Below are 13235 nucleotides of genomic sequence, written 5' to 3' on the forward strand. Positions count from 1 at the left end.
CTCGGGCTCTCCAGGCTGGCAGACCCACGTTGGCTCCTCCTGTTGCTACTCACCAGCTTCGAGCGTGACTCTGGGCCAGGCACAGTCTCCTCTGTGCCTCGGCTTCATAGGCTGTAAAGTGTGAACAGCGAGCGGGTGTACGGACCTGGCTCAACTGGGACAAACATTAAATTTGAACATCCACAGGAAAGTCTTTGTGGTTATACCCGACGTCGGTAACCCCTCGGCCGTTATTCTGATGGTCCCTGTCTGCTCTCGCCCGCTCCGCTTCTCCCTGCCTCGCCCCCTTCCTCACCTTTCCCCTCCTGTCCTTCAGCTGCCACGCCCTCCATGCACACACACGCACACTAGGTTCTGCCTGGTTCTCGCTCACTCGTGCGGCCTTGATTCAGAGACTCTGTGGGTGCACAGCACCCTGCCCTGCACTATGGGGAGACATACAAAAATAATGATGTGGTCATTGTCGCTTATTTATTTAATTTTAAAGGTTTTATTTATTTATGTTTAGAGAGAGGGGGGAAGGAAGGGAGAAAGCAAGGCAGAGAAACATCGATCGATTGCCTCTCGTTATGTGCCTGGACTGGGGACCAAACTCAGGCTTGTGCTGTGACCAGGAATTGAACCAGTGACCTTTTGTTTTGTTGGATGACGCCCAACCCCCACCCCCCCAGCCACTCTGGTCAGGGCTGATTATTGGCTTTTAAATGTGTAATTTGCGGGGTAAAAAATAATTACACTGAAGTCCAAGTGACGCAGGAGGGGTAGAGGCAGTTGGTAAGAGCCCAGCGGGGGACACACCAGCTCTGTGGGAGCTGGCCTGCAGCGGGCTTCGACACACTGGGCGGAGGGCGTCTCCTGCGCCCCGCACCCCTGCTGCTGCCCCTGCTCAGGCTCCCTCCTGCCCAGAGGAGCTTCCTACAAGAAGCATCGTCTTCCGGATCCTTGGCTCCAGGGACTGCCCCACCCAACCTCTAGTTCCCTCTCAGCTGAGAACAGCTCTTTCCCCAGCATCCAAGGACTCTTCCTTCTCAGGATTTTTGCCAAAAATGTTCACTCCTCCTGAAGAGGAGTCAGGGCCTGACTCTTCTCAAGCCCCCCAACCCCCGGCCCCCCGCAGCCTCGGCAACCTGTGGTTTCCCTTGTTGTCTTCTGGACTCAGCAGTCCCTGCACCAGGGGCGCCCTCACAGACAGGCTCACAGCTCCTAGGCTGAAAGAGTGGGACTCAGGCCTCCCACCCACGTTCTGCACGTCACCCCCGGCATCTCCTCTGCTGCAGACCCCACAGCTCCAAGCAGTGGGCCCTTCTGGTTTGACCCAGTCTGAAGCTTTCGCTCCTTTGAGCCCCAGGGCCCCTGCCACAGCTCACAGGCTCTCCACATCTTCCCTCTGAAGGCGCCACAGTGGGGATGGACAGTGGGGCTGGACAGTGCGGGAGCCCAGAGCCCAGGAGTACACCTGCCCCCCAACCCCAGCCCCTGCAGTGAGGGGCAAAGGTCATCCAAGCTCAGACCCCCACTTCCACTTGAAACAAGTGCATGTTGGAGGTCGGGAGTTTCTGGCATGGCCTTCTCCACAGAGAAGCTCTTGCTGTTGTGCTGGAGGGTCGGGGGGACAAAGCAGGGGGGAAAGGGAGGGGAGACCCCAAGCTCCAGCCAGAGCATAGCGCCTGTGCGGAACTACTGCTGAGGGCGGTTCTCAGTGGGGCTAAATGCCCCCAGAAAAGTCACACTTTCGGGAACGTAGGGTGGCAGATAAGGCCACAGGCTCTGGAGTCAAATGACAAGGACTCGGACTTGAGGTATGTGACCTTAAGCCCCTTAGGGAGCCTGTGTCTTTGGTAACAGGCAGTGAGGATGTGGCGCGTTCCCACCCAGAGGAGAAAAGGACCAAAAGCTCAGGGGTGTGGAGGCATAGTGTGGATGAGGGGTCAGCACATGCCCAGCACGGAGCACAGCACCAGGCACACCCTGTGCTCTGGCAATGGCGCCCCACTGGTTCCCTGCTGGGGGGGTGGGGCGTTTCTCTGCACAGGGCCGCTGCCTGCCCGGCCTCCTGGAAGACTGGACACAGGGCAGAGAGTTCTGACACGGAGCCCAGGCAGAGGAACAGAAGGGCTAAAAAGGGAAGTGGAGGGGGCAAGAGAGAGGAGACTGCTCACCGCGCCACCACAGCTGGAACCCCCTGCCCAGCAAACAGCCCCCCACACACAGTGGAGCCCCAGGCCCTAGAGCTGGCTGTGGGGTGCACCTTACTTGTCCATGACAGTTGGGGGAAGAGGGCCAGGTGGGACTGGGGGTTTGGAGCCACAGTCATGGCCTGTGACCTGCTGGGGTGGAGCTCTCTGGGCCCCCAGTGCCCTTGGGTCACGGGACCTCCAGGGTAGAAGAACAAGGTCCGGGAGGGGGGGAGTCCAAACGTCTACGCCCCCCTCCTATGAAGGCGGGAAGAAAGATTCCTAGTTCTCTAGTCACTCACGGTTGCTTTTCTAGCACATTCCTCTAAGGCAACATTGATGGAGGCTTCGTGGGAGGCGATGCCTCCGGATGATGGAACCCACGATATCAATAGCACAAACAGTACTGCAAATGCGTCCCCCCTTCCAGATGAGTTTCTCGTAACACTGCCTGTTCGCTAGCTGCTTCATGGTGGGAACGCCGCGCAGGGCGCTAGGGGCCCGTTTCTGTCCACCCTATCAACAGTGACGTTGGGGGGAGCAACCGTTACACCCGGCGGACGACTCCTGCAGGAGCTGGTCCAGGCGAACTTGGGCGTCTGTAGTCTTCCATTTCCTAAGGGCGGCCCGGATCGGAGCGGCTCAGACCCTCTGGGGACAGAGGGAGGTTGCGGTCGCTGCCCGTCCCGACCCCGGCACCTCTCCCGCGTCTGTGGGACCTCCCCCCACGTTTCAAGCACCGGGACCCAAGGGCCACGTGACGTCGCTGAGAGATTCTCAAGTCGAACTGGGCGGCGTCAATCAATAGCCCAAACTACCAAGGAAGAGAAACGTGTCTGGGGAATTTGGGCACCCTGGTGGGACGACACCAGGATCCTCTCGAGGCACCACGCCTAGGTGACAGGGACTGGAACCCCTCGCCGCCGGCAGCTTCGGACCCTGTCGGACCCACCCTCCGGAGGACCGGGGCGAGGCCAGCTCAACTCTGTCGGGCTTCCATTGGCTGTGGGCGGAAGAAGCGAGCCAATCCCTACAGATAGTAACTCCCTCCTCTCAGATTACTTCCGCATCCGGGTCAGGCCCTGCCCCACTGCCCCGGCGTCTCTAGCGCAAGAGTCAAGATGGAGGAATACGCGCGGGAGCCCTGGTGAGTGTGAGCGGCGTCCTTACCCTGCTCCTGCCCGTCTGCCCTCTCGCTCCTCGGTCTCCAGGCTCCGAGGTCGTCGAGGCGGGTTCGGTGACCATGGGCGGTGCGGGCTTCAGCGGCCGTTCAGCTCCCTGGCGTGGGCCTCCAGCACCCAGCCCCCTGTGACCTTGTAGTAGGTGGAGAGGTCCAGGCTTGGGCTTGAAGCAGCCTCGGACCTGCCCCCACGCCGGCCCGCACCCCCGACCTTGTGCGAGTCAGTCATTGCCCCCGCTGCCCGCATCGAGGAGGGGCAGCCAGGCCTTGCGGGTGCCCTTTCCGCGGCGTTCATGCAGGGCTGCGCGTCCGCAGGTTGGAGCGTCTCTAACAGCCGGCATAGATTGTACCCGAAGGGTCTGGGGAAGTTGCGGTAAGCAGGAGCCTCGTTTTGGTGCTCGGAATTCTGGGGCGCAAGGAGGCAGAAGCTGTCCGGAGAATGTGCTGTACGGAGCCGCGAACAGGAGTCGGATCATTCGTTCGTTGAGCATTTACTCAGTGAGGGCTCTGGGCGCAGCATTTCGTTGGGTTCAGGCAGTAGAAGCATGAATAAGTCAGGCACGCAGACAGTCATTGTAAAGGGCAGGATTGCTGTCGAAGTCTCAGGTGGCCCGACTGTAAGGCTTCTGGGGTCATCGGCCAAAAATCAGACCTCACTATTTGGGCTAATCACCTTTTTTATTGTGTCAGCAGAAACCAAGGTATTTTCAAGTTGTGCTTAGCCCCCGCCCCAGAAATGGGGTGCAGGCTACCTGTTTCAGTACCTCCTAGCTCTTTATAAAATTCCCTTCTCCGGGGGAATTGCCCCCCGTCCTGGAGAGTGCGCACCAGTTACCGTTAGACATGTACAGGTTAACAGGAGGGTAAGTCGTCTAACTTTTGTGAATTAAAGATGTTACAAAAACAGACTCATAGATACAGAGAACAGACAGAGAGCTCTCAGAGAGGAGAGGGTTGGGGTCTGAGTGAAAAGGGCGAAGGGATTAAGCAAAGTTAAAAATCTCACTGACACACAACAGCTTGGTGACCAGAGGGAAGGGGGGTGGAGGAAGAAGAGGGTAAAGAGGGGGATAAATGGTGGAGACTTGACCTGGGGTGGTGAACACACAGTACAGTGTACAGATGTATTACAGGACCTGAACCCTGGATGATTTTTTAACCAGTGTCATCCCAGTAAATACAAAAAGGAAGATGTCCCAGGCATGATGAGTTTTCATCCGATTCATTAGGTGCCCCTTTGCTTTCTCCTGGTGCACTGGCCATGAAACAGTACAGCCAGTGTCCGGTCAGTCCTGTAGTCGGCAGTCACACTCTCTGGTCTTCAGCGTGGCCCCCTCTGGTGGAGCACTCTCTGTCCAGGTCCCCAGTGTGCATCTGCTGCTCCCCCCACAGCGCACCCCTGTCCCATGTAGTTGGAACCGTTCTCCAAAACCTCTGCCTTTCGGTTCCTGTTGCTGGGGTCTTCCCTGGGGTCCCCAGTGCCTCCTAGAGCAGCTTCCCGATTGCTTTCCTTTCCTCCAGCCCTTCTTATGACATCACATGGACTTAACATCCTGAGTACTTTCCTTTATCACTTTCAAAACCTCCTCAGTCTGTACGGTGCAGTGGGAGGGACCCGAGGCCTTGGCAGCACTGCGTGTGTGTTGAAGGTTCTTCGCTAGTTCTTACTGAGCAAGTCACTGAACCTCTGAGCCTTTGTCTGTAAAATGGAGAGGAGACAAGTGCTCTTGCAGAGTTAAAAGATTAGGTATCCTATGGGGGAATAACCTAGCTTTCTTGAAAATCCTGGGCTTTATTTGCATTACGAGGCACCTAAAACAGTTGGTACTTGTTAAATGATAACCTGTGACCTTGTCACTGTTGGGGCTGTCTGAGCTGTGCTTGTCTGGCACTCCCCTCCCTTAGACTCTGGCTTCACCCTCTCGTGTAGCCGTCACAGACGCCCCAGCAGGAGCGTTTTCCTGTGGCTGCTCTCTGGTCAGGGACTGTCCATCTCGCCTTGTGTTAGACGTCCTCTCCTGGAATGCGTGCTCCAGCCACGCTCTGGTCGGAAGCCTGCTGCTCCTCACGGAGACTAAAATGCTCATTCATTGCAGCCCCAGCGAGTGACAAGACCAGCACTTGGAGCCACGGACTCGTTCGGTCCTTGCTCTTTACTTCCTAACAGTGTCTCCACCATTCGAAAGAAATTGCACAGTTTTCCAACTCTCAAAGTGCAATCCGGTCGCCTGTGGACTCTGATCAGCAGGTCTGGGCGGGGGGAGTTGGACAGTCCCTCAGAACCCCAGAGGCTGGCCCTGCCACCTGCCACAGTCCTTCTGAGTGAGGTCCTGAGCTGCGTTGTACCAGAAAAGGACACCATGTTTTGACAGCAAGGTTTCCCTGTCTGGCGAAATCAGAAATTACTCATTATTCAAATTCCTCAGCAGCATTGAACACACCAAATTCACACGTTTACCGAGCAGATCATTCTTTGTTCATTATAGCATTCAACCCTTGACACTAGAAGAAAGAAAAGTCTTGCATTCGAAATGGATTGAAACTGGCCCCAGCTGGTGTGGCTCAGTGGATTGAGCACAGGCCTGCAAACCAGAGTTGCTGGTTTGATTCCCAGTCAGCGCACTGGCCTACGTTGTAGGCTAGGTCCCCAGTAGGGGGCACATGAGAGCACCCACACATTGATGTTTTTCTCTCTGTTTCTCCCTCTCTCCCCTTCTCTCTAAAAATAAAATAAATAAAATCTTTTGAAAGAATAGATTGGGAATGAACTTAAGTGTTCAGACTTTTTGTAAACCAGATTCTTAGACTTGTAGTGCTGGCCTCTTGGTCAGTGTACTGGGTTTCGGCATGTCTCATAAGTTAGGGCGCTGCCTGTGGAAGTGGGGTGCAGGTTTAACCTCAAATCACTGGACATCAGAGTTCGCAAGTGTGTGGAACAGACCTGATACAGACTGAAGTTCTGAATGTTGACTTGAATTTAATCAACCCTGAAAGAATTTCAAACTCTAAGAAATCTGCAGATTGGCCTTCCTTGGCACCTGCTGAGTCTTTGTTCGTTCAGCTTTAACAGTTCCTGCAGCTGGAAAGCTCACCTTGATCCCCGGGAGAAGGGGTGATGTGTGGTGACAGTGTGACTTCCCAGATTTGCTTGTTCTCTCCGCACGTGCCCAGCCTGCAGCGCAGGCCCGAGTGCTGTGTGGGGAAGCCAGCGTGCCCAGGACAGAGTCAGAGCCAGTTCTGTTCCCCTGGCTCCGAAACTGGGGCTGGACGCACACGTGCATGTGAGCGGAGCCCCACAGCTTCGTCTGCAGGTCCTGGGCCACGTGTGTGCCGGTTGCAGTGGACCCTGCTGGAATCTGTGGGGCCCGTCCCAGTGCTAGCAACGGTTTTGTGGTTTACGAAGGAGAAATAAGGTCTGTCTGTCTCCCTCCCCTGCTCGTAGCCCCTGGCGCATTGTGGACGACTGTGGCGGGGCCTTCACCATGGGCACCATCGGGGGCGGAGTCTTCCAAGCGATCAAAGGCTTTCGCAACTCTCCAGTGGTGAGTGGGTGTCTTGCGTTCTCAGCCCAGGAAGCCAACGTTTGCTCGAGTCACATGGCTGGTCAGCAGGTGGGAAGTGACCGTGCTGGTGATACATTTCTGCTTGCATTTTTACAGGGCATGAACCACAGGCTGCGAGGGAGCCTGACAGCAGTGAGGACCCGCGCTCCGCAGCTGGGAGGTGTGTGCCGCAGACGCGCTTCCTGCTCCGTGAGGAGGGGCTCTGTTTCCCTTCTCTCTTAGATCACGCCAGCTCCCGGCGTCAGTTCGTTTAACAGTTGTCACAAGTGAAGGCCTCTGGGCTTGTGGCTCCAGTTAAGTGAAAATTAACTGGAGTCGTTGCATCCGATTGGATAGCTTGGCTGTGCCTTCCACGTGCTCAGTGGTGTGCATAGTTCCCTCCTCCTATCCAGAGGGCAGCTGGGGGGCTTTGGGTCAGGTCTGTGCCAGGCAGGAGTGACAGCTGCCAGGGCAACAAGGCTGAAGAGGGCGTGCGATGAGGGCAGGTTTTGTGAGAGGTGCCGACTGAACGGACGGGCTCCTCCCCAGCTGCTGGACACCGCAGGGGTCGGTGCAGGTTTCCAGTCGCTCGTTCAGAAGCTGGGAGGTTGTGTCTGTTTACAGAGACACAGCCAAGCCGGAGGAGGACTGCCACCTGCCGCCGTTTCTTAGAAACTCTGTGTGTCAGAGAGAGTAGTCTCCTGTTTGTTTTTAAAACGCCCTTTCAAAGACAGCAGCTGATGCCACCCGTGACTGCGTGCCAGCTGTGTGCCGTGCTGCTCTGGGCGTCCCACAGCGCTGCCTCCGGGGGGGCACTGTCACCCCGTCTTGCAGGAGAGGAAACTGGGGCCCAAGGGTTGCGGCCATGGCGCCATGTCCCTGTCCTTCCCTCTGTGACAATCGTGCTGCGTGCTGGAGAGGAAGCAGTGGTTGATTTCCCTCTGGTTCAGCAGGCGGGTAAGCGGCGCGAGGACACGCCAGGCCCCGAGCCCCTCGCGTGCGCAGAGGTCACACAGGTCTGCGCGGGCTTCTGCGAGTTTCCTGAGAGGCCGCTTCCGGCACGTGGCGTTTTCAGTGAGTGGAGGACTGCCAGGCGGTTGTCACAGCCCAGAGGGAGCCCGGGGAGACAGGAGGACCCCGTGGGAGGCGGCTCCTGGGCAGAAGCCGAAGGTGCTGTGAGTGCAGCAGGGGCTTGAGCAGGTCGTGGTTGTCGCCTGAGCGGCCGGTGCCCCGTGGGCTGATGGGTGGGTTCCAGGGGGCGGCGTGGGCGTTGTCTGACCAGGGCTGTGGGCGAGACCCAGGGTGAGGGGGGGGGCAAGGACGTCGCAGCACGTGTGGGTGGGGACCGTTCGCTGTAAATCCGTGGGGTGCACCTTGTGAGGGACGTCGTCTCCCTGGAGCCTTGATTTTGAGGGGCTGGGGTGGCCCGTTCAGCGCGGCGCCGCAGGTGCTCACCAGGCCCTCCAGGTACGGTCCAGGGGCAGGCAGCCCGCCGGGGCCTTGGCCGCGTCCTGGGGGTTTCTGCCTCCACGGGAGACCGTGGGCTTCGGGCGGCCCTGTTCGTCTTAAGGTGCTTCCTTGCGTGTTGGGACGTGGTGCCCCAGGCGTGCCCTGCGCTGACTCTGCCCACCCAGCAGTCAGCCTCCCCGACCCCCGGGACCGGGTCCTCCCGGTGCAGACAGGTGTGGAGGGGCCGAGCGTGTCGTGCCCTCGGCGCTGTTTTTCTAGGCCTCATTGCACGAGGGCTTGGAGTGCTTGGGGGTTTCTCTGAACGCACGCTCACCACTTGTGCGGACACACCATTGTGCCTGTGTTTCTGTACCTCTGGCCCGTGCGTGTTGGGAGCCATGAGCCCACACCGGCTTCCCTGTCGTCTCCCTTTCCGCGAGACCTCCTCGGGCCCCGGCCCCCACACCAGCCCTTCCTCCACCTGGACGCACCGACGCCCCTACCAGGCTCGGTGGACCCTCCTCACCCCGCTTGGACTCGGGGCTCCAAGCCCAGTCATGGCCACAGCTCACTCCGGCCACTGTCCCTGGGGTGGGAGCATCTTGTGTGAGTGGCCAGGGAAGTGGCTCTCCTGTGCCCAGGCTTCACCGCTCAGCAGGGCACAGACTGCCGAGTTAGAAGGAAGGACTCGTTCACCTTCACGTGGCTTGTGTCCGACGAGGGGCTTCCGCTGCACTTCTGGTGGCAGCGCCCAGGCCCAGCTGGCGCTGGGAGACCTGGAAAGGGCCCCGCTGGTGACCCGCTGCGGACGAGTGGCGGAGCCCAGCCCCTGCCACCCTCAGTGCCATGGCTGTGCGGTCCCCAGGGTGAGGGATGGCGGGGCCCCAGTGTGGTGTCTCTGTCTTCTGTAGCCTCAGCCGGGGCGAGCGCGCTGCCTGTGGTGTGGCCCTGCGCTCAGGTTAGATGAGGGACAGGGAAGCCCAGAGGCGCCAGTTGTCCCGGGATGCGGACAGTCAGCGCCACGGTGCTGGTCTGGGTTCTGCGTGTGCGAGTGTGGGCGCATGTGGTGGGCCCGGTGGTCGCTGTGTTTTAGGAGAGTCTGCCCGAGGAGCGGAGGGGCCTGATGCAGGCGTGTTGGGTTTCACGTTTGAGGAGCACCGGGTGAGGAGGAGAAGGAATGGCGGTCTCTGTCCCCGGAAAGCTCCGTCAGTCCCGCTGCACCGACCCACGCCCGCTGGCGTGCACTGGCCAGTCCCAGGAGGGCTGGGCCTGCTGTCCCGACGGTGGTTCTCGTGGGACAGGTGCTCAGGGACCCTCGGTGAGGGACGGGGTGGGCGGCAGCGGGCAGAGCCCTTCGGGGCGGGGCAGGGAGTGGCGCCAGCCGAGGGCATTGGCTCGGACTTTTGCTGCGGCCCTGGCTTCCTCGGCAAGGGGGGTCTCCTGGGCTCTGCACATCCAGACTGTGTGGTGTGTGTGGGTTGGGGGGGGGGTTTTAAGAACGCAGTGAGTGTTATTTAAGCTTGTATTTTATGGCAGCACTTTAAGTGTAAGGTAAAAAACTAAAACCTTATTGTCTTTAAATAAAACAGGGAGCTTTGCTGTCTGGGGAGGCCTGTTCTCCATGATCGACTGCAGCCTGGTCCGGGTCCGAGGGAAGGAGGACCCCTGGAACTCCATCACCAGTGGGGCTCTCACGGGAGCCGTCCTGGCCGCCAGAAGTGAGCGCTGGAGGCGGGCACACACCAGCCCAGGGGGACCCTCCTCTGTCTTAGCTTGTGGGCTCCTGGGGCTCACACGGTGATGGGCGGAGCAGGAGGGCCTGCTGGGGCGCATGGGGGCGGGTGCCGGAGCTCTAACCGGGGCGCCTCAGTGGCTGAGGGCCTGCAGGTCCCGATTCCCGGGCCTCTTGCAGACTTGCTGTGCGCCCCGCTCCTGGGCCTCTGGGATTAGTCGTCATGCCTGTCTGGGGGTCGGGGGATGGATAAAGCACGTAGAACCACCTGCTGGGTCTTTGGGACGGAGGGCAGCCCAGGACTCCTCCGGGCTGGGTAGTGGAGGCGGGAGTGGCAAACGCTTTGTGAAGAGCCAGGCAGTGAGGGTGTTGGGCCTCGTGGGTCACGAGGTCCCCGTCTCAGCGCCTTGGCTCGGCCATCACAGCCAGAGAGCAGGCACAGGCCGCGCATGCGTGGGTGCACAGGGCTGTGCCCGCAGAGCCCTGTGGCTGTGAGTGCATCATGGGCTGCATCGGGTCTGGACCCCGGTCTCAGCCAGTGAGGAGGAAGGTCTCGGGAGGGGTGGCGGTCGTAGGCAGGTGGGCGGCGCTTTCCTCTACTGCCTGTCGCGTTGACCCTGATTTCTGCTGACGCCCTCTCTGTCGTCACCGCACCCAGACGGACCGGTGGCCATGGTCGGGTCGGCCGCGATGGGCGGCATCCTCCTGGCTCTAATCGAAGGGGCCGGCATCCTGTTGACGAGATTCGCCTCCGCGCAGTTTCCCAACGGTGAGTCTGCCTGCGGCCTGCTGGGCGTGAAGAGAACGTGTCCTTCCGCTCCACGTGGTGGTTTGTGGTGCACCGTGTGGTTACTGTGGGTGGGCTGCGGGCAGGTTCCACCCGAGAAGCGGGGCGTGGGCTCCGTCAGGCCCGACCCCCGTCCCTGGAGGGTGCTGGTCGGGTGCCTTGCTGCCCGGCTGCCCTCGGAGCCCTCGGCGGCCGGTGCTCACGCGCTCACTCTGAGAGGCGGCTGCTCGTTTCCAAGGTGCTCGAGGAAGGGCCCCGAAGATGGACAGCGAGAATGGTGGTCAGTCCACAAGTCGCCGCTGTCCACGTGCAGGCCGGGCCCGTTCTGGGTGCTGGGGCACCGGGGTGAAGGAGGACGCACCTCCCGCGGGGAGGACAGGCCACCAGGTTAAGGGCGAGGCGGGGTTATGTGACTGTGCCCCTTGCTCGGAGGGGTGGCGGGAAGAGACTCCTGTCTGGGAGGCTCACCTCGGGTTCTCGGGGGCAGGGCTTCTGCTGCTCGGGGTCCCTCCGACCGGGGTATCGGGACGAGTCCCGTTGCGCGCTGAGCCATCCTTGTGTTGTCCCAGGACGAGTGTCGGTGTGCCCCGGGCAGCTCCTTGTAGCTGTGGACGCCTGCACGGCCTCAGTGAGGGCGTCCGGGCGCTGAGGGAGCAGCAGTGCAGCAGCGAAACCTAGACCTGGCCCCTGGGGACGCCCGTGTGCAGAACAGTGAGACGTGCCGAAAATTATTTTTGGAGCTTGGAAAAGCTTCGCATAGAGCTGGGAGTAGATCACAGCCCCCAGTTTGATTTGATTTTCCAAGGCGCCTCGGCAGAGTCTGTGTCTTTGGGCAAGTGTCAGCCACCCTGCTTGTCGGTGCCCGGGCGTGGCCGGGGCCCCTCGCACGCACACCTGTTCTGGCCCCGCCCGCCGTCACTTCGGAGGTCTGACTCGGCTTCGCTGCCCACTCGCTAACTTGTGTTTACCACGTCAGAGCCGTGGACTCTGGCGCGCGGGCGAAGCCCTGCACACACCGAGGCGGAGGCGCCTCATGGGGGTTCGGCAGGTTCGTGAGGGAGTCCAGGCCCCAGCTCCGGTGGGCACGGCACTTCCGCTGAGTTGGTTGCCGTGCTTTCTACAGAGATTCCTCCTTGATTACACGACATTCGAGTGGTCTCTGAAGCTCTTCTCTCCTAACTGCAGGCCCTCAGTTTGCGGAAGACCCCTCGCAGCTCCCTCCCGCCCCGCTGCCCGCCTCGCCTTTCGGAGACTACCGGCAGTACCAGTAGGCGCCTCCGACGGTGTGCAGGCGCTCAGGAGCGGTTCCCGGACCGTCGGGTTGCGGACTGCTCCGGAGACCGTGGGTGGGACAGCCGTGGCCACACAGGCCACACAGAGACATCTAGTACTTTTTTCTATTTAAAGGAGCACGGGGTGGGGGCCTTAGGAGACGACCGCGTATTTATTTACCCAAGGACTGCGTCCTTACGGAAGACGCAGGGTGCCGAGGAGACGCAGGGCCCCGGGGGCCCGCCTCGCCCCGGGGACTCCCGCCTGCTTCGTGTTCTGGTGGCCACACAATAAAACTCCCGGGACTTGCTCCTTCTTTTAAGACAAGCCGTAGACTCCGCGTTTCCTCCTTGAGCCTGTCGGGGGTGCTGGGCCCGCCTGGGAGGGCGTCCGTTTTGTGTTCAGCCCCACAGTGGAAGCGGGTGGTGCGTGGGGGCCCCCGCAGTGGAGGCCTGGTGGTCTGCAGGCCAGACACCGCGGTACGTGGCTCGGAAGAGGCTCCCGGAGCCTCCTGGGCTCGCGTCCCCCCGCCCTCCATCAGCCTGCGGGTGGGGGGCAGCTTGAGCCCCTTGCTTTGCGTTGTGTCAGTGCTTTTCTCCTGGCCCCCTGGGGACAGGACCCGCCTTTGGTGACAGATGCGCAGCAGCCACCGAGCGGGCGGCCCTGGTCCAGGCCTGCGTCTGCACCCAGGTACGAGTCGGACACTTCTTCTGGAAACTCGTCACCAGTGATCTCAGGCACGCCCACGCAGTTTGGGGTTTGTCTGATGTTTTCCTGAGGTTACACATTGTGGGGAGGGTGGCCCTTCTGTGTCATGTCCAGGGCGATGGTGTCTCTGCATCGCCAGTGCCATTGACCTTGACCCCTTGATTACGGTGGGGTCTGCTGGCTTTCTTTCCTGTGAACTTACTATTTTTCCCTTTTCTAGTTACCATCTGGGGGAAGGATTTTGAAACTATGCAAATGGTAGACTTCTGCTCACGTTATTGCCCACTGGTGTGGGCATGTGGGGTCTCGTGGTGGTTTTCTGTTTTTCTCACGCCTTTCCTGTGGGCCGGCCAGAGCCGTTTGTGTCCTGTCTGCTCAGTTGTTCATGTCG

General features: G+C 60.1%; 1 protein-coding gene across 3 annotated transcripts; it reads left to right on the top strand.

Annotated features, from left to right (window-relative positions):
• The first annotated feature begins 3250 nt into the window (after window positions 1–3250).
• On the top strand, window positions 3251–12463 carry TIMM17A (translocase of inner mitochondrial membrane 17A). Of its 3 annotated transcripts, XM_037161053.2 has the most exons (6): window positions 3251–3321; window positions 6797–6896; window positions 7014–7077; window positions 9935–10063; window positions 10736–10846; window positions 12050–12463. In XM_037161053.2, exons 1-6 carry the CDS (start codon window positions 3296–3298, stop codon window positions 12133–12135), a joined length of 516 nt encoding a protein of 171 aa, XP_037016948.2. In that variant the 5' UTR covers window positions 3251–3295; the 3' UTR covers window positions 12136–12463. The 3 variants fall into 3 exon arrangements, with proteins under 3 accessions (XP_037016948.2, XP_037016947.2, XP_037016949.2); XM_037161052.2 differs by having other exon boundaries at window positions 6797–7077; XM_037161054.2 differs by lacking the exons at window positions 3251–3321; window positions 6797–6896; window positions 7014–7077 and adding an exon at window positions 8260–9646.
• The last annotated feature ends 772 nt before the right edge of the window (window positions 12464–13235 follow it).

The sequence above is a fragment of the Artibeus jamaicensis genome, unplaced genomic scaffold (assembly GCF_021234435.1).
Source record: "Artibeus jamaicensis isolate MK-2021 breed Jamaican fruit bat unplaced genomic scaffold, CSHL_Jam_final scaffold_754, whole genome shotgun sequence".
NCBI lineage: Eukaryota > Metazoa > Chordata > Mammalia > Chiroptera > Phyllostomidae > Artibeus > Artibeus jamaicensis.

Bases quoted from the DNA above. Each gene is read 5' to 3' on its own strand.
- TIMM17A (XM_037161052.2), top strand. From the start codon at position 3,296: ATGGAGGAATACGCGCGGGAGCCCTG. The intron at 7,078-9,934 runs GTGTGTGCCGCA...TAAATAAAACAG, and splicing joins CCGCGCTCCGCAGCTGGGAG to GGAGCTTTGCTGTCTGGGGA. The intron at 10,847-12,049 runs GTGAGTCTGCCT...TCCTAACTGCAG, and splicing joins CTCCGCGCAGTTTCCCAACG to GCCCTCAGTTTGCGGAAGAC.